The sequence below is a fragment of the Lissotriton helveticus genome, chromosome 2_2 (assembly GCF_964261635.1).
Source record: "Lissotriton helveticus chromosome 2_2, aLisHel1.1, whole genome shotgun sequence".
Classification (NCBI taxonomy): domain Eukaryota; kingdom Metazoa; phylum Chordata; class Amphibia; order Caudata; family Salamandridae; genus Lissotriton; species Lissotriton helveticus.
Genome location: NC_136060.1, coordinates 456781229 through 456805624, shown reverse-complemented (window position 1 = coordinate 456805624; position 24396 = coordinate 456781229). Strand labels below are relative to the sequence as shown.

General features: G+C 45.2%; 1 protein-coding gene across 1 annotated transcript; it reads left to right on the top strand.

The window, feature by feature from the left end:
• The first annotated feature begins 20766 nt into the window (after positions 1 to 20766).
• On the top strand, positions 20767 to 21733 carry LOC144821680 (trace amine-associated receptor 3-like). Its single transcript, XM_078678902.1, has 2 exons — positions 20767 to 21190; positions 21468 to 21733. The coding sequence occupies exons 1-2, from the start codon at positions 20767 to 20769 to the stop codon at positions 21731 to 21733; spliced, it is 690 nt and encodes a 229-aa protein (XP_078535028.1).
• The last annotated feature ends 2663 nt before the right edge of the window (positions 21734 to 24396 follow it).

Genomic DNA, 24396 nt, shown 5'->3' with positions numbered 1-24396 from the left:
ACCGGCGGCGCAAGGCCTTCATAAATAAGGCCCACAGTGCTGCAGACTCGCTGATGATCCATTTGCATAATTAACTATGGTGCATATTTGCTGGATGTTTATCAGCTGGACTGCGCACCTTTTGCAATATAGGTGTGCTGCAGTGCATGCATAGGTACAGACCATGAATGGAGGCCTTTGGTGAGATGGTGCACATTCCTGCAAACTATTGATGTTGGATGTTCTTTCACTGCAAGAACACCATTGGTACACTTATGTTTTTCCCAAAGTCGTGACAACATAGATGTGCTGTATGCACTGTATGTCACTACATTTTGTTATTCATGTTATATACGTCATTCATCCAGACGTAGCTGGTCAGTGCTTTAGTCATGCATTCATGTGAGGAGCATCATTCAAGTACATCAAACCTTGGTGCAGGCCTCTCCCAGTGGCACTGGCTCACCCCTATACCTACCATGATGCAGGTGTGAGGTACTGACACAATTGCCAGATGCTAATGTATTTAAAACATTTGTATGGATTGCACATCACCACTACTGATATTTTTATTTGGATGTGCAGACCCACCATGCATACGTTATACATGATGCTTGTGTAATGTGGCACCGGGCTTCGCATGCTGAGTAACATTCCTGAGTACTTTCCCTTACATATGCAGATGATGTGGCTGAAACCATCATGCACAAAGTAGTACAATGACAGATTTTGGGCCTGCATGGGGTGACTATGAGTAGGGTCTCTTTATTGGTGTCACCTGTCCTTCACAACGACACAGGTGCACAATGCTTGGCATGCGCCGACCCAGGCAAACTTGCACCATGTTGCAGGGGGTCCGGCGGTGCAGGGGATCAGTGTTTGTGTGCATGGAAGGGACACATTCCTGCATGTTGCAGTCATCTAAAGATTTTTCCGCTTTCTATGTGTCCACTTGAATGCAAAAGCTATATATTGGGTATATCCGAGAGGGAACAGTTTGTATTTCTTGAGGTTGTGCATGCCTTACACAGACCCTGTGGATGCATATATTTGTGGCACAGCGTCATAGTTACAGTTTGATTTTGCTATTGGACATTGTCAATTGGACATGAATGTTTGTGGGTACACCCGCAGCAACAGCCCTGGAATTGCGCTTTCTCACACTTTAATGTGGGAATGGTGCAATGACATGATATGTTGTACTATGTTACATGGCTGTCTGTGGCCTATTATTGTGGGTGTGGCACATTGTGCCGCCACTACATGATCAAAATAACATCATGGTATTTCATGAGGGTAGTTGTATATTTGCACCTGCGTGTGGCACTTGTCAGGTGCAGCAGTGGGTTGGGACTTCACTTAGAAAATATGTTATTACTTTGACAGGGGTAGGTGTTTACCAAATGTGACATGTGCATGTCCCTGGTACAATACTTTTTGAAGACCCTTCACAGTTCATGACATTGCATGACTACTCTTTCCACTACACGTCTGTAATTGAGCCGGCTACCTTAGTTTATGGACTGCACAACATTACCTTCTTTGCACATTTCCCCTTGTAGGGACTTACCCTGTGTGTCTTGCGGTTCCTCATGCTCTGCACTGTCCTGTCCTGGAATTCCAATCACCAACTCGTCTGGGATGACCGCCGCAACCCGCTCCTCAAGGTCATCCAGCTCTTCCTGTTGTGATGGGCTGCCTCCTCCTGTCGCCGCTGCTTCTTTGCGGTTTTTTGCCATTTTCTCTTTTGTCCGGCGCTTTATGTCGTTCCAGCGTTTCTTCAGGTCAATGACTGTCCTCTTAGATTGGGCCACACAGTTGACCTTTGTCAATATGGACAGCCAAATTGCCTCTTTTTTTGATAGTGGCAACTTGGAACTTGCAAAGAGCTGGTGCTGGTGGTCTGTGACCTCATTTATGAGTATGTTGTTCTCCTCAGCACTGAAATTAATTTTGCGCTTCCTCTTTACATGGGTTTCTCCCTGTGTTTCAGGCTGCGCATCCTGGCCGCCATGTGGCTGGGCATCCTGGCTGCCATGTGGAAGGTTCCCTTGGCTGCTGCTGTGTCCTTCAGGCTCCATGGTAACAATTTTTTCCATTTGCGGGAGAATTAGGAGATGGATGCGTGTATTTTTGGCGTTTTCCGGATTGTGACGCAACGTGAAAGTGGCGCAGCGACGCGTAGGCTTACGTCAGTTCCGCGATTGCGACTTACGGCACTTTTCCCGCACTTGCGTGACTTTCCGGTACGTCAGGACGCCAGCGTCTGCGTGTCTTTTTTCCGGCTTACGGCATCACTTGCGACATGATGCGCCATTGCATTAATGTGACGCATCCGCGTCGCAAAATTCTGACGCAGCGCGTCGTAAGGAATGGTGGCGCATCCCTGCGCCTGCGCAAGGATGCGTCACTTTTCATAAATGAGGGCCCCAGATTTTGTTATTCCACTATACAGGTGATTAAAAAGCCACTGCGCTGGCTAACTGGACTTATTTAAAATAGAGGCATCTTCAATGATCTCATTGAGCCTGGAGTTTATCACATTTAAATATTTGGATTTTCCCAGCCATCTGATAAATCATCTCCTGTTAATTGAAAGTGTTGTGCACCTGTGTTGTGCACCTGTTAGTGCATCTGCAAGGAACATATGAAGTGCCATGTGTATAGTTTTCTTCCTGTAAGAATGTGAACATTGTTTAAGGCATTAATTGTAGAGAACTGATGTAAAAATGGCCTACCTTTTTTAATTAAAAATACAGCCAGTAAATGAGGTAATATATTTATTTAAGGGGACACACAGGTTAGTTGTGACAAGTATAGAAGGAATTCCACCCTAGGTTTGTTTACGCTGTTAGAAAGCACACTGCTTCTTAACTTTGTCAGCAATCATTTTTACAAGCTTTTGAAGAGTTTTATTTACAAGATTATTAACAGAGAAAAAAAGAAATCAAGTTGTCGTTGGATCTGGTGTTCTCACACAGGTGCAGGTGTGATCAGACACAGCCACATTCCATATTGTAATTCGCCTCCTTTCATCTTGTAATTGCTCCTTAAGTTGGAGCGGCCAGTATTTGGTCCATTGTGATTGGTTTACAGTACATTTTGTCTAAAGTGATTTTGTTGGTGTTTGTGATAGCTCCTGCTTTTAGATTAGTGTGGGGTGACGGCGATGTGATTAGGCGTTTGAAAGGCATGAAGAAGTAGCATGACCAATTCAAATTCCTAGGGTTAGAAATTGGTATGTAGTCTTCTGCTGCAACATTTAGGTCTAATGCAGAGCTTTTATTATGTAATGTGGAAATGCATTTTTGTAATGCCTTGTTGTCAGAAAGGATGTACTTGAGGAGAGATGCATGGGTGCCATCCTCTTATCCAAGTGGTAATGCAAGAATTCCAAAAATCTGGATGGAAGGTGAGTAGATTATCAGTGCTGTGATCAAGGACATCCTCCATGAAGGTGTTTCTACTGTTTGGTGGGTAGTATAAGCTGTTTAGCCATATTGTACCACCTTAGACAGTGATAAACGGTTACTTGTCACTAGAACATAAAATTAAAGTGCTACTTTTTGGCTGAATATGTCGCAGCACCTGTTAACGTATTGATAGTAACTTTGGCGCATTGATGTACTTAGAGGGGCTACAGTCCCGATTTTTTTGCAGGGGGTTTAATTTCTTTCAAGACCTGACAAAAGGACACCTCAAATAAAAATAAAAAACAACCGAAGCCAAAAACTAAAAAAGTAATAGAGGTAAAAAAACAAGATTACCAATTAATTGATCCATGACGCAGAGCCCACCGGGAAGAACTGCAATATACCTGCTACTCCCGACAATTCCAGTTGGCTTCCCATATTGACTTTTTTTTAATTTCTCGTTCGTTGAAGTATTCTGATTCGGTAATAGGGGCCAATTCAAATTCACTCCCTGGTTAAACTAGAAATAGAAATAGACGAAGGCAGGAGGATAAGGTCCAGGTGGCAGATGGATCGACTCCTTCTCTCAAGCCAATAATGGGTAACTAGCACAAGAAAATGGATTAAATAATTTTTCCAAGATAATGAAGGCACAGCAGACATTTTTTTCAGTTGGGGGCCTACAGGCCTCAGTCCGTGGGCAAATGGTGGCCTTTATGGCTGCGCAGTCAAAAACTCGAAGGACTCGCATAGCCGAACTACAGCTGGCAGGTGATACTGCTCTGCTGCAGAATAAAGCATCTCTAAGGGGAAAAGAGACAGCCGAGAGGCAGCTTAATAAAGCAAAACAGCAGTTAAGAGAGTTTATCATTATAGAAGAAATTAACAGCTCTCGGACATTTCAGCAGCGAGTTTACGAAGAGAGACAAATGATAGGTAAATTGTTAGCTTGGTCGACTAAAGTAAAACAGGAAGCAGCATTCATTTCTGAAGTGCTGGAACCTGGTACAAGAGCCCTGGTGATTGACAAGGAAATGATTCCCCCATTTTTTGGGAGCTCTAGGACCAGTTATATGCTACTAAAGATATGGTGGGACAAGAGGCAATTCAACAATATTTTGACAATATTAACCTCCAGCATTTATCCAGTACTCAGGCACAGGAGATTCAAGTAGATATTTCAGCACCTGAAATTCAGCTAGCACTCGCCACAATGTTGGAAGGAAAAGCCTGTGAAAATGATGGTTTGCCAATGGAATTTTAAAAGGTGTTTGCAGAAGAATGAACACCTTTTTTGGTAGAGCTTTTTAACTATGTGAACGCGGGTGGTTTGGTTCCCACAGCGTTTAAAGAATCTATTATTGTCAGTTTTGTAAAGAAGGGCAAAAAACCCAGAGACTTTAATTCATTTAGACCGATCAGTTTACTCAATTCTGACTATAAAATTCTGATGAAAATCTGGGCGTCGTTTTACTCCAGTCGCACCAAGAGCGATCCACAGGGATCAGACAGGGTCTGTTGCACAGAGGTTAATGTTCACCAATACATGGTTTTTAATCCAAGCACTCAATTATTTTAACACTAACCAAACTCCAGCACTTTTTATGATAGTTGACACAGAAAAAGCATTTGATTTGATGAATTGAGATGCTCTCTTTTAAGGTTGTACCCCCCCCCCAGGTTATAAATATGGTATGTAATATTTATCAAGGGGTGCTGGCACAGGTTGTTACTAACTCTAACCTGGCGGGGGCAGTAAATGTAAACCCGGGGATCAGGCAAGGTTGGCCTCTCTCCCCTGTGCTCTTAACTTTTTTATCCAACCCATGGCTATTAGGATTCAAAGTAATGTGGCGATAAGAACACCCATATTAGGAATGTCTAAGATAAAGTTGTTTGCGGATGACATTATCCTCTATCTTAGCCCGGAAAGACTGAATATTGAATCAACACCAGCAGAATTTGCTCAATTCGAATTAAATGGAGGGTATAAAATTAACCATAATAAGAACGAAATTTTTAAGAATGAATAGTTTGAGGGATTTTCTCCCCAACAATCTTAAACATCAAGCCCTTAATTCAAATCCTGTTTGTTATTTGGGGATATACGTTACCAACCAGTACGCGGCTATTTATAAATAGAATTATGAAGTCATGCGGAAAAAATAAAAATTCTGCTACAGGAATGGTTAGTACTGACTCTCACACTGATCGGCCGTGTTGCCCCTATTAAAATGTCCATTCTACCTCTACCTGTTTTTCTTTTTACAAATGTTCCTATAAAAATCCATTTGATGTATCTTAAAGAGTTGGAAACGATTTTCCGACAGTTTGTCTGGAGTAAGAAGGCACTGAGGGTAAACCTGGCAGTGCTCCAACTTACAGTTAACCAGGGTGGGCTTGCAGTCCGTACATATGATGAAGCACCCTTTCTAGATCTAATAGTCCATTTAATGGACTGTAAGGGATCGGTCGCGATTTTTTATTTTTAGATAAAATGATGCAGGAAGCCGGATCTCAGATTCCGGTCTTCTTAAAAACAGCTAAATTCCCCCAAAAAACAAGGTACATGACTTTGCAGGAATATAGGGTACTACTATTTAAAGCTTACAGAATGTAAATGTTTGGGCCTCCAAATCCAGAGCAGCCATCTAAGGTTTTGGAATGACAATGGTTTTAAAGAATTGGGTCATTTTTTTGTGAGTGGCAGATGTATCACTTGGTAAGAGGCCCAAGGTAGGAGTGGAGACCAGAGTAAGCTGTTTTTCCTTAGGTATATTCAGACTTCACAACTATTAAATACGTGCGCCCTCCCATCTAATTCCAGCCCAACACCACTTTTGGTTGCTGTATTCAGAGCAAAGTTAAGGGGGGCGGGAAATTGGTATCACCTTCTACGGTCCCAAGGATAGTCTATGGTGGTTAACAAATTCCTAGAAAAAGTGACCTTTGAGATACAAAGTATATTCTATAATCGGGACAGGCAAGCCATTTCACAACTCAGCAGCAATGCCTTAAAAGCAGCCAATTTAAAAAAAATTCAATTTTTGTCTCGGTGGATGGCGTACTATACCCCCAAAGCCCTTCATAAGATTCATCCAGAATTAGAGAATAGATGCTTTTGCTGCCAGGCTCTACACTTTTTTTACCTGCCCAAAGCTAGGACAATTTTGGGAAAGAATCTTCACTGCTTTAAGCTGTGGTTTACAGAAAAGACTGGATCCTGAGACAGCTGTAGCACTCTTTGGTACCGTTAGGCAGAGACAAAATTTAGCAACGTCAAGAGGGGAGGAGACATTTATGGCAATTGCTTCTCTTGTAGCGCGTTCTCTGATACTTCAGTGACCTGACCCCAGGTCGGTCCCCATGCCGCACGACTCCCCTGAGTGCCCGAGTGCTGCCGAGGTTCACCGCTGGTGTGCCCCTGGCACTGCCTACCTTTTCTTTTGCTGTGCTTTTGTCCCTGTTGCTTGTTATTGTTTACTGTTTTTTTTTTGGCGCTCCTTTTGCGCCCCTGCCCTCTGTGCCCCCCCGCTCCCTGCTTCCTGACGCTGCTCCCCCACGGCCCGCCCCCTTTTTCCTTTCCGCATCCCCTGCCCTCGCCCATTGGCCGCCCCGCTCCCACCTCCCAGCTGCCCCTGCCTCCGACTTCGCCTCTTATGGAGGCCGTGCCTGGACCGCGCCTGGACCGCGCCCAGTGTCAGAACCCCTGGACCCCGCACCCCCACAACGCAGACTGCACTACGACTCCAGCACCCTCCACGCACTCAACACCGAACAAGACCACCCCTTCTACGGGGCCACCCCGAAGCGCACCCAAGGGCCCTTCGCCTGCTGGAACTGCAGATTCACCAGCATCCAGTCCACCAAACCACCAACCAGGGAACCCAACCACCTCCGCTGCAACCTCCTCAACACTCGCTCCGCTCGCAAACACGCCCTCGAACTCTGGGACCTCCTAGACTCTACCACCCACAACCTCACCTTCCTGACGGAGACCTGGCTGAACGCCTCCTCAGCACCAGACATCGCCATAGCCATCCCACAGGGCTACAAGATCTCCCACAGAGACCGCACCAACGGAGTGGGAGGGGGAATCACCATCATCCACAAAGACACCATCAGAATCTCGACCAACACCGACAACACCCTCACCTCCGCCGAGCACATGCACTTCCAGATCCACACCGACCCCAACACCACCCTCAGAGGAACACTCGTCTACAGACCTCCCGGACCACGACCACAGTTCAGCGACACCATCGCCGACCTCGTCAGCACCCACGCCCTCGCCTCCACGGACTACATCCTCATCGGGGACCTGAACTTCCACCTCGAGAACAACAACGACACCAACTCCACCGCCCTGATCGACAACCTCGCCAGCCTTGGACTCACACAGCTCGTGACGACACCCACCCACTCCGCTGGACACACGCTCGTCCCCATCTTCTCTACCAGCCCCCACGTCTCCTTCAACCACACCATCGAACCCCACTGGACCGACCACAGGTGCGTCCACTCCACCTACAGGAAATCCACCGCACCCAACAGCTGCCATGCCGCTGCTGGGGCAAGGTCGCCAAGGACCAACTGACTACCACCCTCGCCCTGAGACCACCCACCGACCCAGAAACCGCCGCAACCAACCTCAAACAGTGGATCAACGACTGCGCCGACACCCTTGCCCCTCTAAAGACCTCCACAACCAACCACACCAACAAGAAAGCCGCCTGGTTCACCGAAGACCTCCGGATCTCCAAGCGCACCTGTCGGAAGCTGGAGAAGAAAGGGCTCCACGACTGAACACCTGACAGCCACACAGCCCACAAGAGCGCCACCCGCAGACACCACCAACTCATCAGGGCCGCCAAGAGGACCGCCTTCAAGGACCGCTTATACAACCCCAGCTCCAACCCCAACGACATCCAACCATCACAAGACCTGTGCGACTCCCTGGCCACCTTCTTTCACCGCAAGATCACCGACATCCACGACAGCTTCAACTCCGACACCCTTGCACCCACCACTGAGTCCACCACCCCCGCGACCACCACCGGCACCAGCCGCCTTACTGCCTGGTCCAACGTCAGTGACAAAGACACCATCAAAACCATGAACTTCATCCACTCCGGATCCCCATCCGATCCCGCCCTCACCACGTCTTCAACAAAGCCAGCACAACCATCGCGCCCCACCTCCGAAAAACAATCAACAGTTCCTTCGAGACAGCAACATTCCCGGAAAGCTGGAAGCACGCTGAGATCAACGCCCTTCTGAAGAAGCCTAAGGCGGACCCCAAGGACCTCAAGAACTTCCGGCCCATCTCCCTGCTCACATTCCCGGCTAAAGTGACAGAGAAGATTGTCAACAAACAGCTAACCCGCTACCTCGAAGACAACAACATCCTGGACCCCTCCCAATCCGGTTTTCACAGCAACCACAGCACCGAGACCTCCCTCATTTCCACCACTGACGACATCAGGATCCTGATTGACAATGGAGAAAGAGCCGCCCTCATCCCCCTGGACCTATCAGCAGCCTTCGACACAGTCTGCCACCGCACCCTATCAGCACGCGTCCACGACGCCGGAATTCAAGAGAAGGCCCTGGCCTGGACCACTGCAAAAACAACAATTGATGGACAGAATGCAGAACAATGTTATACATTCACCCCAGTACAGAGATCTGGGCCTAAATCCATCGTTTTTTTGCACTCCACACCACCCCAGGTCAGACATGGCCATATGCAAATCAGCCTTGACCCTGTGCCTCATGGGAACAGTCCAGCCCGAACTGCCAAGCCATGTCTTTCCTGGACTGGAATCAAGCATCCAAGGACCGGTTTCTGGCTATCAGCCGTCATCAGCCTGGATAGCTTGACTCCAGTGGTGTGGAGAGCATGGGACTCACGTCTGAGCATACCCATCCCACTCAGGGTGACAAATGCAAAAACAACAATTGATGGACAGAATGCAGAACAATGTCATACATTCACCCCAGTACAGAGATCTGGGCCTAAATCCATCCTTTTTTTTCACTCCACACCACCCCAGGTCAGACATGGCTATATGCAAATCAGCCTTGACCCTGTGCCTCATGGGAACAGTCCAGCCCGAACTGCCAAGCCATGTCTTTCCTGGACCGGAATCAAGCATCCATGGACCGGTTTCTGGCTATCAGCCGTCATCAGCCTGGATAGCTTGACTGCAGTGGTGTGGAGAGCATGGGACTCACATCTGAGCATACCCATCCCACTCAGGGTGACAAATGCAAAAACAACAATTGATGGACAGAATGCAGAACAATGTCATACATTCACCCCAGTACAGAGATCTGGGCCTAAATCCATCGTTTTTTTGCACTCCACACCACCTCAGTTCAGACATGGCCATATGCAAATCAGCCTTGACCCTGTGCCTCATGGGAACAGTCCAGCCCGAACTGCCAAGCCATGTCTTTCCTGGACCGGAATCAAGCATCCATGGACCGGTTTCTGGCTATCAGCCGTCATCAGCCTGGATAGCTTGACTGCAGTGGTGTGGAGAGCATGGGACTCACGTCTGAGCATACCCATCCCACGCAGGGTGACAAATGCAAAAACAACAATTGATGGACAGACCACATCCTTCCTCTCCGGCAGAACCCAGAGCGTCCGCCTCCCACCCTTCCACTCGAAATCCACCGAGATCCTCTGCGGTGTCCCACAGGGATCCCCCCTCAGCCTGACGCTGTTCAATATCTACATGGCATCGCTCGCCCACGTCGCACGACAACATAACCTCAACATCATCTCCTACGCCGACGACACCCAGCTGATCATATCCCTCACTAAAGACGCCTCACCGCCAAAGCCAACCTCCACAGAGGAATGAAGGCCGTAGCCGACTGGATGAAGGACAGCAGACTGAAGCTGAACTCAGACAAGAGGGAGGTCCTCATTCTCGGACCCACCCCATCAGCCTGGGACTACTCTTGGTGGCCCATATCGCTAGGCACAGCCCAGGAACCCACAGACCACGCACGCAACCTGGGGGTCATCCTTGACTCCACCCTCTCCATGACCAGGCAAGTCAACGCCATCTCCGCGTCCTGCTTCAACACCCTCAGCATGCTCTGCAGGATCTTCAAATGGATCCCTCCCGACATGAGAAAAACCGTCACCCAGGCCCTCATCACCAGCAGACTCGACTAGGGGAACGGCCTCTACTCAGGAACAACAACCAAGCTCCTGAGACGACTACAACGAATCCAGAACGCCTCGGCACGACTGATCCTCAACGTCCCCCCGACGCAGCCACATCACACCCCACCTGAGAGGCCTGCACTGGCTCCCCGTCAACAAGAGGATCACCTTCAAACTCCTCATCCACGCACACAAAGCCCTACACAACACCGGACCTACATACCCCAATAATCAACTCAGCTTCCACACCCCCACCCGAAACCTCCGCTCAGCCAACCTCTCCCTCGCCCCAGTTCCTCGTATCCGGAAAACAACCGGCGGCGGCAGATCCTTCTCCTACCTCGCCACCAAGACCTGGAACACTCTCCCTACCAGCCTACGACAGACTCAGGACCTGCTGGCCTTCAGAAGCCTTCTCAAGACCTGGCTCTTCGATCAGTAGCGCCCCCCAGTGCCTTGAGACCCTCACGGGTATGTAGCGTGCTTTATAAATGCAGTGATTGATTGAGACTTCAGAACTGGAGATCCTCCAAGGTGCCCACCTATTCGGAGTGGTTTAAATAATGATACAAACAAGGAAATTTGAAGCCATTTATGCTAGGAAAGTTGGTATATGGAGCTGCTAGAAACAATTCGGTAAAGTGGGGCTGCAAGGCAATGCAAAGTCTTTATCAGCATAAATGCATTTTATGGGCTTGAACCAGACTATTATTTAGGGTTTGAAAGCACTGCACTTTATTGAATTATAATTGGTTGCATTTTAGTAAGTTTGTATTGAAGCTTAAGGCTCAGCACCATATACAGGTGGTGAATTGGCACGGTGTGTCAGGATTTCGTCCTCGGAGTGCCGCTGTCCGCATAATGCGAGACAAACCGCACGCCGTACAGACCGAACTACAGGACCCAGCAGCATTGCGGTATTGTGACGTCAAGACGTCCGTCACGCACACTTCAAGGAATCAAATGGAGGTGCGGAACTATCGGAAGACGCCGATAATTCTTCCTGAGATTGCCTTGGTCGGTAAGAAGTTACCTGCGGATACGTGAGTAGAACCCTCCCTGTGTTGAGACAGTCTTGTGTGACGCCCGGCTGGGGTCACCGAGTTAAAACACCGGCAGCTCCGTGAGGGAAACTCCTACCCGGTAAACGTTCCGTTTACGCGGGTAAATAACTGTGATACGTTCCCTGTTGGACGAGAGGAGCGCCTGCTCTCTCATGCAGGGAACATCATTTTGGATACTTTATATTTGGAGACTGTGGTGTACTGTTTTGGGACAGTTTAAATCTTGTATCTTGGCTCAGGCGATATTCTCTACAAAAGGTGTACAGTATTAATCGCCTCATTTGTGGAACAGTAACGAAGCATATATAAAAGTACTTTACCTCTTCACAATCCTTTGGGAGAAGCCAGATAGGACTGGGGTGAATTCAACCTTCCGTGTCCTCTTTCATTTTCTTTGTATGCACAACCTTGTTTTTTGCATTCCTTTATTCAGTGCAGGTGAGAACATTCATGGGGGGTATTGCACAGAGCATATGAGCAGCCCAAGTCAGAACACAGCAGTATGTGGTAGGTTATGTTTGGACGATGTTGTATATGTAACCCTTTGGATGTACTGCATGGCTACAACCTGTTTATTGTTCCCTTTGTAGTTGGTTGCAGTTTCTGGTAATCCTCCTATCTCACCTGTATACAACGCCCAACGTATTTTCCTTTTCAGGTAGGGGTTCTGTGACAAAAGTGATTGCATAGACTTAGTAGAGTTAAGCATCCGAGTAGTTTACGACAGGGGGGGGGGGTTCTTCTAATTGTAGTGTCTTTTGTCGTTACAGATCTCCCTCCCCGCTGTCCCCTTCCTTTCCCGCGCTCGCGGAACGGTTCCGAGAGTCTGTGTACAAAGTCAGGCTCCGGGGTTGTTGTGTGGGTGTGGGTTTGGACTTTTCTGCACAGTCCCGAGGAGTATCTTGACGGAGCCTGACAGACCGGTAGCTAATCGAGCTACGGGCCGGCGGCGGTGATTAAGAGGGGTAGGCTTCCTCGGGAATTAAATATAAAGCGAGGTGGGCACTCGCTTGGGCAATAAGCACAAGTACCTGCAATAAACGGCCAAAATCGGCACAAGTGCGACGCCTGGGCAACAAGAAAGCGCTCCCAGGCGCTAGTGCAAAACAAAGCACTCCCAGGTGCTAGTGCAAAACAAAGCGCTCTCAAGCGCTAGAGGCCAAACCAAGCGCTCCCAAGCACTTTTTAGAGGCAGAGTCCCAGTCAAAGTCCTTCAGGATGTGGGGGGGGGCAAGGCTGGGCCCAGTGCCAGCTCACAGGGTCCTCCTAGGCAGGGAGGCAATCCCCAGTGGCGGTCCTCCGGGCGCCAGCAGCAGCCCCCCCTCAGGAAAAAGGACCCAGGAAGAGAACATTTTGTAAGGGGACACAGCCCCTTTTTATACAGTGAATTCCTTTGTCTCAGGGTGCAGGGTGGGGGAAAAACCAGTCGCAGCTGGTTTTGGAGCACTATGTTTTCCTCAGCCACCCTTCCTATTCACTAGTTAGGCTAGGGTCATCAGTCGCACCACAGGGAGTGGAGCCAGCATTGTGTGGGGAAAGCCCAGCCCTATTCAGGTCTCAGGTGTACTCCTCCCTCACATCACTCATGCTAATCTCAACACTCACCACCGGGGCAGACCCATCATGACTCATGGAGCCAGGCTCACCAGTCAGCTCCAGCCAATCACAAGCCAGACACAAATTACACAAACATGCCAACTTCTAGAAGTGGCACTTCCATACTAGACACAATCACGCCGCATACATCATTGTGCAGCATTTAATCACACGAGTTCGCACATACCAAACTCGAGCCTGCACACCTCACGCATCAGGAACTACCAGGGATGACATTCCCCATGCATTCCTATGGGAGGGCAGGCCAATCTCACCACACGCACGCAGAGTGCGCACGCACTTTCCACTGGGACATAGTGAAAGTGCGCAGAAGCTAAAAATCACTATCACCAGGTCACCATGAAAAGCAAAAAGTTCAGGGGTGAACCTGCCAGAAGGGCCAAGTCTAACAGGAAGGTATATTCAGAGAAGCCTATGTTAAGAGTGTTGCTGCCGTAGTAGATACACTATTGTATCAAAATAAATGGGGCTGCAATGTACTGTATTGGCTTTATTGGAGATGCACTTGGAGATGCACTTTATGGGCTTAAACAGGACTTATTTTAGTGCTTAAAAGCACTGCACTTTATAGAATTATAATTGGTTGCACTTTAGTGAGTTTGTATTAAACTCTAAGGCTCAGCACCATATACTGTTGGTGAATTGGCACGTTGCACTTTAGGGAAAGGGATATCCAAAGAAGCCTATGTTAAGTGAGTCGTTGCCATAGAAGATACTATTGCATCAACATAAACGGGGCTGCAATGTATTGTATCGGCTCTATTGGATTGGAAAGCACTGCACTTTATGTTGATGTATGACGGAACTGTTTTTATTAAGATTGTGTTTAAATTAATATTAAATTAATATGTTATAAAGTGATGTACATGTATCAAATTGACTGCAATAATTAGCTGTTTTATCTATGTTTCTGCTCAATAAAAAATTAAAAAAATAAAAACTTTGGCACATAATATAGCAGAATAACACACATACCAACATCAGAACACAAAAATACTGCTTAACAAAACACAATACCCAATTGTTTTCTTGTGTTTTTGTCTTGGTCTGTTATGATGTTTTGATCATATTTTCAAGTGATCTATTGGTATGCTCTGTTTAATCCATGAGTTGTATTGTTGATTTATGTTGTGTTGAGCCATGTTTTTGTTGTTGTCATTGTAATATCATGGTGTTTTACAGCATTTTGTTAATTGATCTATTTTTTTGTGTTGAATATATATTGCGTTATTGTTGCAATGTGTTGTTGTTATATTGTGTGATTGTGCTGTATTGCTGTTTTCGATTGCAATCTGCTGATTTAATAAGCAGACATATTTTTTTCACATATACATGATGTTGTAACCGAATGGTAAGGTTTGATAAAATATTCATATGGAGAAGCGACTGCACCAGGTTTCTTTGTGTGCAGTAGTATTAAAGTCATAGTCAAAAGACGTAAATTTAAATATTTCAATTATTTTAAAATCCATTCACACCTTGTTTTAGAAGAGGTCATAGCAAAGGTGCATCAGCAGTCGACCAGTGTTACACACCCAACCACACTAAACACCTTGCAATAGGATTTTACAGTTGCATTGTTGAAAGTGTATTCATTTCGTCGCATGATATTACTTCACTTAGTGCTCCCTTTGTGTGCTAATTTCACTTATGCATTCAATGTAATTTTTTTAGTGTTTTGCTCTAAATATACACGTTTTTTTGAACATTTTATTAATTAAGTTCTTCAAGTATACCTTTTTTGTGGTTATATTTTTGAAGGATTATATTTTTGTTATATATACATATTTTTGTGTGAGGGTTGATGTGGCTCTAAGGAGAAGTTGTTTGTTTTAAATGTTTTTGTTTTGCCGATGCAGTCTATTCTTTACATGGTGCGAGAGTCGTGCCCATTCATTTGCAGAACTTAAGGTAAGATTAGGAAAGGGGGTGTAATCAAGAGTTTATCTCAAGCCTCGCTTCGCTGGCTGTACCACCAAGTTTAGTATCACTCTGGTTGCATACTAACCCAGCTCTGAACTTATCTCCAGCTGATATGGTGGTGGATCGCTGTCATTCTAAGGTCCTTCCTCACCTTGGGCATGAATAGAAGTTGTGCTGTGCAGGGAAGGAGCAGAGTTACTAAGAAGCGGATTATAGACCACTAAAGGTGATTCCTTCCATGCCTGGTCTAATTATGAGATATTCTTCACAAAATGAGGACTAACATGTGGACTCAGTTCACTGTTTGTTAGTTGAGGTAGGTGAGTAGTTGAGAAAGTATTTGGGGCAGGGCAAGTCAGTGCCAGGCAGGGATGAGTTTCTAAACTCCCCTGTGCCATAGGAGGGGTGGAGTGCATGCTGTGCATGTGTCTGCAATCCCTGGCTGAAACGCAATCTGTTTCTCTAGTTGGCAGATAAATCTGGATTCGTGAACACCAGGGGCCATATTACAGAAAGTGCACAACGGGCATGAGTGCCCGCTTTGTGCAACCCCCAGGTATTTTGGCATTACAGAACAAGCTGCAAATACTTGTGCGGACTCTTCTGTAGTACAGATTCTGCTGGAGCACAAGTAGCACCAGCACTATATCAATAGGGCGTTCCCACATATGCACCATAATATGTACACAGGCACAAAGACAAATAAGCTTTCAGGAGGTGCACTGAAAGCGTGCCTCAAAACGGTGGTGCACTGTCAGTGTGCCCCCTGGTGGCAGCTCTCTGCAAGGGGGACCAAAGGATCCCCCAGACATCCCCTTCCTGGTGGGTAGAGTCGCTTACTGCATCTGCCTGAAAATGGATCTCGAATCCCTCTTTAAATGAAGGTGGATTGCTGCCGGCACTGTGAAACACTGAGCTGCTTTGAAGCAGCTGCTCTGTAATTTCAATTGAATGCACTACCCCAAGGGCAGCACAAGTTCACAGCTGTCCTGAGGGCAGCGTATTCACTGTAATAGGAGGCCCTCTCCCTGTTTGAGCATGGTACACCTATTTAAAGGTACCATGTGGCGCAAACAGTAAAAGTGTGCCCTATACATAATCAGAGACCTGACTTCTGGTGATCAAGCAGAGCAATATCCCACCTGGAGATATGGCTCCACCACACTCATAATCAGGCCCCATGTTAGTTTGAATTATCTCCACGGAACTAATTGCAGTCTTTCATTGATAAGACTGGGTTGTATTCCCATCAAGATGGGAATATAGGGGCCCATTAGGATCACGGGTGGATTGCCACCACCCGCATGGTGGTGGCGATCCGCCCGTGATCTGACCCACCCGCCACCCATTTCTCCCTGCCATATTACTATTGCGGGGGACCACGGCAGTCGGAAAGACCGTCCGCCGCTTTTCCGCCCGGTCAGCGAGTTGACTGGGTGGAAAAGTGTTTAATATGGTGGCGGTGTCTGTTAGACACTGCCAGCCATATTACCATGGGTGCGGTAACATGCCTTTTCGTGGCGAGGCATGCGTTAATAGACTGTGGGGGCCTGTTGAGGGCTCCCAGGGACTCTGGGGGGTGCACATGGGGGGTACCTATGTTACCCCCTGAAGTTCCATGCACAACATGGCAGGCACCGTGCGGTGCCTGCCATGTTGTGCATGGAAGTGCACGGCATGCCTTCCTGGCATTGTGGTGGGCGGTGCTGAGTGCACCGCCCGCCACAATGACAGGAATGCAGGATGCACCCGCCACTGTGGCAGGCGCATCCTAATTGCCCCACAGGACCCCCGCCCTTATGGCGGGTGGTCCCGTTTCCCGATAGGATGGCGGGTGGACAAACTCCGCCCATCATCCTAACGACCCCATAGTTTTCAGCAGGTTATATATGTGATCCTAACTATGTAGCCTCACCTTTAGCTTATTTCCATTGTCCTTATTTAGCACCAGAAACTCTTCCAGAAGTAATTGGCATGGATAGAATCACTACTGAGGTTGGAGAGAACTACTTCAGTGGTGAAACGTCTGTTGCCTTGGGAACATTTTAATTCTGTCATATCTCTAACATTGCCTTGACTGGCTACTAATTCAACTACATTTGCAGACATAAAGTCTATGATCTAAAGTGCATATTAGGCTTAGGCTATCCTGTTTTTCGTTTAAACTTATAATAACTAATAAAACCTCACCAAAAGGGAAATAGCCCTCACCCGTGTAAACATATAAGCACTGATAAACACCTGCCCAACCACAAACTAAATGCCATTCAAAGAAAGGGGAAAGAGAGTGAAAAAGTCATTTTTATTTCTTCTTGAAGGGGCGAATACAATGTAACTTTGTTATACATGGTAGCAGAAAGAATGCCTGGGATAACAGCATTCTTCTTGAGTTATGTTGTTTAGGGCTGTTACTAAAATATTGTTTCTTCTTCATTTTGCTTTTTTCAGTTTTGCGGTCTTTGGTCTAAAGATTCAGGGTTAAGAAGTATGTTTTAGGTCTTAATTATTTTATAAACTGTAGAGAATCAGGAAATATCGAAATCATATTTGATATTTTGGCTACATTGGATTCTTTCACTGATAGGTAAAAGAGTAGATTTCATAAGAATATTTCCAAATAGGTACCAACACATTTGCCCACTGACAGAGAATAGGTGAAACCCTTGATACATCAGCCCCCTTTTCTAGTAAATCAGTATTAAGGGTAGGTGAATTGGCAAACACCCCAGGCTTTAAATATTCAATGCAAGGTGAAGTGAGAGGTATAAGTGAAAAATGTACTGTAACCAAACATCTGAGCTAATGGTGACATGACACCAGGCTTTTAGAAAACATGGAACAGTGTCTCTTGATATTCTGTTGCAAAAAAATATTTTTACCAAGTTCAACAAAGATTGGAGTGATATTGTTTGTGTTTGCCGTGATTCAGCTATGTATATGAAAGAGATGTACAATTGCCTGTCAAAATCAATACCTGAGCTGATGTGCTTTCTTGTAGGAAATCCTTGCCACCTGCTAGATGCTGAAAGCATCTTTACATTCTTCAGAGTCAATGAAGAATGCTATTTACTTTGTAGTCCATTCTGATTCACTGTGTCGTTATGCACTGGAACAAATACACAATTATTTCTCATTTTGTACTTTGTGTGGCATCAAAGAAAGATTCATCACAACTGTGTCTTTCAGCCAGTGGTCCTCAGTCCTAGAGGCTGTGAATGCTATATTATCCATGTGGAGACCGTTTACAAAGTTTTTCATTAGTGGTGATGCCAAAGTCAACAAATCGCCAGTCGCATATTGATGGTGATGTGAAAAAAAAGTACACTCTAATGCATTGTTAGCTTTTTACAGGAAAACACGTCTGCTGTAGTGGACATAATAAAAAATCTAGAGTCTGAAAACACCCTTGTCTACCAAGTGTTCAGTATAATTGGTGTAGATGTGAAACGCCTCCTTGAGAGTAGGCTGGGCAACTCTTTTAGAATGCTTGTCACTTGGTAAGCAAAGAAATGTTGAGGAGCAATTCAGGAAATCTTATTTTACAATACATGAGAAATGGTTTGCAATGATGCTTAGAAATGTTCCTTCACCAACCATGGCATTTGAAGTCAAAGAAGCCTCACTGTGGTACTCAAGTTCTAGATCCCTTCTGAAAAGGCAAAATTCCTCCGGACATTGAAAAGTACTGCTTCATTTTGGACTGCTTCAATAATGCTCCGAGTTCAATACATATGTTGTGGAGCCTTTTCCCAGAAAATCACAATCTTCAGGTGCACCATTATTAGCATGGAAAGCTATATCAGTGGCCGGAGTTAGCAAAATTGTGTAGTTGCCCGTCTCAAGTGGCAATGTTGAGAGGGCCTTTTCACAGATAAAAGTGTAAATGGAAAGGAAAGAGAGAGTGCACATGACCAAAGACTCACTGAAGAAGTATTGTATGGTGTACTACAATATGTTTGATTTACAAAAATATATTTGGACCTCATATACACTGAATGTACACTGGCTATATGCCCTGCACTATAATGCAGAATGCAAGCAATAACAAAAGCAAAACATTCCATAAACACTGGAAAAACCCTGTTTCTATTGTTTTTAATGGTGCAAAATGTGTAACCACTGCTAACCGCTGTTTTTTAAAGGTATTAAAATCAGTGGAAAAAATCCCACCAGAATTTACCAACAAAAGAAACTGAAAACAGGAAGCCTAATTAGACTTGTGATTTTCCTTTTGTTTATAATGAGAAACTCAGGGGCTGATTCACAAAGGGCCTTCGCAATTGTGGCCGAGGCCCTGTACTCGTGTCAGGCCCTCCTCAATGGGGGGGCCGATTCACAGAACTAACTTAAGACAAATTCCTAAACTTACTACTTTTGGTATTCAAAGAAGGCATTTAGTAGTAGTAAAGTTAGGAGTTTGTCTTAAGTTTGACTTAAGACAGACTTAAGACAAAATCCTAACTTAAGTCCATCTTAAGTCTGTCTTAAGTGTGTCTTAAGTCTGTCTTAAGTCTATCTTAAGTCTGTCTTAAGTCTGTCTTAAGTTTGTCTTAAGTCAAACTTAAGACAAAATCCTAACTTTACTACTACTAAATGCCTTCTGTGAATACCAAAAGTAGTAAGTTTATTATTTTGTCTTAAGTTAGTTCTGTGAATCGGGCCCTGGGTAACTGTAGTATGGAGGTCCCACCATGAGTGCAGGGCCTGCGCCATGAGTGCGGAGGCCATTTGTGAAGCGGGCCAAGAGTAATCTGTTTTTTTACGCTTTTTGCTCAATGTGCTGTCTTCTTAAGTGTAAAATTACTGTTAATTTAGCAAATATGCCTGACTCTTACAGTTGATGTTGCAAATATGCCTGACATGATATTTTATTCTATTTCTTTTTTTTACAGGCTTGCTCTCGATACAGTCAAACATTTCTGGACCCTATGAATAGGGACTCAACAACTAGACAAAAGAGCGCAAGCCACAAATGATGTAGCAGTGACGGAAGCGGCAATTTATAAAAAGCACTTTAGTGAACGAGTTTCTTATCTATGAGAAGTCTACCCATTGCTTAAACATAGCTTAAACATGCTTCATCGAGGTCTTACAAAAATATAACACATTTTCACAGTGACAATAGTGTTTCTTTGTAGGTTCTGAAAATTGTTACTCAGAAGACAGAATTTGTTTCGCTTGTGGTAATTTGAAATTATAACTGCGAGACACTCCTTCAAATACATGATTTGCCAAAAATATTGCACGAAAATAGCTTTCAAGAACCTCACACAGACACACTAGCAAAAGACTTTCCGAAGATCTCTGCAAACATCGCTAGTGCTCAAGCTTACAAACATCTCAAAACCAGCCTGGTTACCCAGCACCCATAGTTTCAGTAGAGTCCAGGAGAATATAGTCACTGAGTATGTGGTTTATATGGTTAGGAACTAGCCTACATGTCAATCCATAGTCCTTAAAATAACGTAAACTTTCTTGATGCCAAATTATGTAGGATTTTCTGCAGCACTTAATATGGGATCCCATGTGGCCTTTTAAGAAAATGCAGACTATGTCCAGCAAGCAAGACGTTTCAAACTCAACCATGACTTCAGTGGATGAATTGTGCTTTCCCACTAAAAAAAACCTGACCTTGAAACTCACTCTCTATACCCTCATCTTCCTGCTCATCCTCCTCACCTTAAGTGGGAATTTCTTGGTGGTAATATCTATTGCTTACTTTAAGCAGCTCCGCTCATCGACAAACTGTTTCCTTCTCTCGCTTGCTGTGGTCGACTTCTTGCTTGGAGTCATGGTGATGCCTTACAGCATGATTCGCATGATTGAGGGATGCTGGTATTTTGGCCCCACCCTCTGCTGGTTTCACTCTAGCCTGGATGTCATGTTTTGTACAGCATCCATTTTGCACTTGAGTTGCATCGCATTTGACAGATATTATGCTGTGTGCAACCCCCTGCTCTATACATACAAAATGTCTGCTCAACGCATAACTGCACTCATTGTCACCTGTTGGATTGTCCCTTTATTGATATCATTTGGGCCAATATTGCTTGGACTTCATACATTAGGTACTCAAAGTGCACAACCAGACAGTATGTGTGTCTTTTCAGCGAACAAAGTATATGTTGTCTGCGCATCACTCATTGCATTTTACTTGCCAGTGCTCATCATACTTGCTGCCTATTGGAAGATTTACAAAGTTGCACGGAAACAGGCTTTGCAGATAAATGCTGCAGAAAAACAGACAAGCATGCCCACTACCTTTTTGGGCACCCTTCTTCACAGCAAATCTCATTGACCCATTTATTGGGTACAGGACAGGTACAGTGGAGTGGGAAGTGTTTTACTGGTTGGGATACGTGAACTCAGCAATAAACCCCATATTGTATGGATTTTTTCACAGATCTTTTCGCAGGGCTTTCCTCATTGTAATTGGTGGCAATATCTGCAAGGCAGGATCTACACCTAATTTGGATCTTTCTAATGAAAAGGGGGAGGGGAGGACACTATCAACAATGATGTACACCCTTAATATGGCCTTAGAAACTTAAGCTGTCCCTGAACGTTTAATGTTGATATGATTAGCTCCCTTGATTCTAGCATATTTGGAAACTCACTAGCGGTCTCAGTGATGGGAGGCAAAAATAAGGGAGCAACAGTCAGACACTGAAGCTCAATGTTCTACTAATGACATCTACATTTCACTGTTTATAAATATGTATGAAAGGTGATTTAGGAGAAAGCACCAGCGTTCTGCTAATTGCTAGGTAGGTTGTTCTAGATTATGAACAAAGCTTGTGGGGTGAAGAAGAATAAATCTGTAGGAGGCCTGAGATTATAGTCCCGTTGATGATACTGGGTCTTCACATTATGCCTGAGTGAAAGGAAAAGTGGGGGCAACACTCTTTTTAGGTGAGAATTTGTACTAGAACCTGTTCCCTTAGTCAGGGAAGCCTTAGCATCTTGATGTGTTTTTTTCTGCAGCTGTACTGCAGTTCCAGTTTCCTCCAGGTTTGGGAGTGAAGACCATACCAATGGATTCTTAGGAAACTTGATAGATGTATCTTGGCACCTACACTTATGGATTCTTCTTTGGATCACACAACAATAGGGTGGAGTGAACAGATATAGTTTTACTAGCCCCTCCCATGGACTATTACTCAGAATCATTTACCTTGATTGCCTACTGTTTTGTCGAGCGTGGCTGATGAAACTGCATTTTTTAATTTTTATTGTTGAGGTCAGTTAAAAATAGAAATGATTTATAAATTAGTTGGTGATGCTGGTGAGGGTGACTAAGTTATTTGTGAGTGTGTCTTTCAGGATAACTTTGAAGGAGACTGGATGTTGCTTAGCTGGCTTGAGTGCCACTAGTGAGTGGGCTTCATGTGATTGATGGAGAATGGGATAATATAGTGATCTGCCTGGTTGAGTCGTACTGGGATGGATATCAAGGATGAGAATGAAGACAATATAGTATTTAGGGGTATGCCCAGGAAATGTTGTGATTCTTGGATGTTGTGTGGAATGCTGAGAGTAAGGTTTTAATTGTCCAGATTATGGGGACATCTACAGGTTGCCATCTCTTAAGTGCACTATTAGACCTGCCATTGGTGTGGTATCCCCCAGACTTTTTGCCATCACTCCACTGTTTTTTTATCACTTTTTTGTTGCCATTAGGACTCCTTGCTTTTTACCCGTAGTAACCAGTGGTAATGTGCTTGTTCTCTTTCCTTAAAACATGGTAAAATTGGCCTACACCTAATTTAATTTTCTAATACATCCCTAGGTAAATGGTACCCATCTGTTATTCAGTGTCAAGATACCTTTGTAGGTGAACATGCGCTTTACAGATACATGTTATGCTCTGTTATGTTTTGTTATGTTCTGTTATGTTACTGCATGTACTCATGACATGTAAACTAAATGCTACTAGTGGGCAGCAGCAAACATTTTGTCACTAAGTAAAGTAGCACTGCAACGTTTGTCTCAGGTGGGCCACTGCAGCATCTAGTGCAGTTTTAAACTGCCATTTCAATCTGGCACAATAAACCTTTTATCAGGCCTAAACCTTCTTTATTGACATTTAAGCACTAAAGAAGGCCCTAACCAGCCAGAGGGCAATGTGCATGGTTTTTAAAAAGTAGGACATGTGTATTTAAGTTTTCACATGTCTTGATGGTTACCTCATTACACTTAATAAGTGATAACTTCAGTTTCGGACTAGATAGAAAAATGCTGTGTCCATTCCTTTGAATTGTAATGTAAAGCCATCTTTAATAGCCAGGTCAGATTTTAAGTTACTACTCTCAAAGTACTACTTTAGATTTTTCTGCCTTTCCGCCAGGGTTTAGGGTTCAGGGTTATTATGACTTATGACTGTGACTGTTGTTTATTCCTTCTGTACATGGGGACATAAGGGTTTTGGGTATGGGGTGGGGTATTGCATGGGGTTGTACTTAGCCTTCCTGAGCTGCAAAGGGTAGCGTCAGGCCTATGCCCACTTTGCGTCTGTCTTCTAAAGGCAGGCTCCCTGCCACAAACAAATGCAGCTTACACCCAGGTGCACGTCCTTTGTTACCCTAGACAGTTTAGAGACAGGCCTAGGAAAGAGTGAAGATAAGACTAAGGGGGTATCCCCATCCCCAGTATGGTACTGGGTTAATTGGCAAGTCTACTGTTTGACCTACAGGGATATAACAAGCTTCAAGTGGCCTCTCCTGCAGCTTCCTAGCTGACCATTACAAACTGCACCTGCCTGAGCCCCACTGCTGGCCTCTGCTAGAGTGAGTTCAACTCCACAAATGCTGCCCCACCAAGTCTGGGACCCTTGGCTGACTTCAGAAAGTACTCCTCCGACCCCAGAAGTACACGTCCTGAGTGCCAGGTGAATATCCAGAGGTTTTTGAGACAATTCTTTGTGTCCATGAATAGTCGCCTTGCGTCACCCAACGACCATCCCAGATGCCATTCAACACAAATCTCTAGTGACAACCTACTCTTCTCATCCTGTCCAAGAGCCAGTGCCAAAAGCAGAAGTCAGCATCAATTGCCATTGCAAATCTACAGCAATGACAAACTCCTTACACCAAACAGTGCCTGCATACGATGCCCGACCTTCTTTTAGCACCAACAATGGCCTCCTTAAGTTCCATTGTCAGCATCAACCACCAACACAGCGCTCTACTGCAGCTCCCTGTTTGGAATTGGAATT

Bases quoted from the DNA above. Each gene is read 5' to 3' on its own strand.
- LOC144821680 (XM_078678902.1), top strand. From the start codon at position 20,767: ATGACTTCAGTGGATGAATTGTGCTTTCCCACTAAAAAAAACCTGACC. The intron at 21,191-21,467 runs GTTGGATTGTCC...CCTTCTTCACAG, and splicing joins AACTGCACTCATTGTCACCT to CAAATCTCATTGACCCATTT.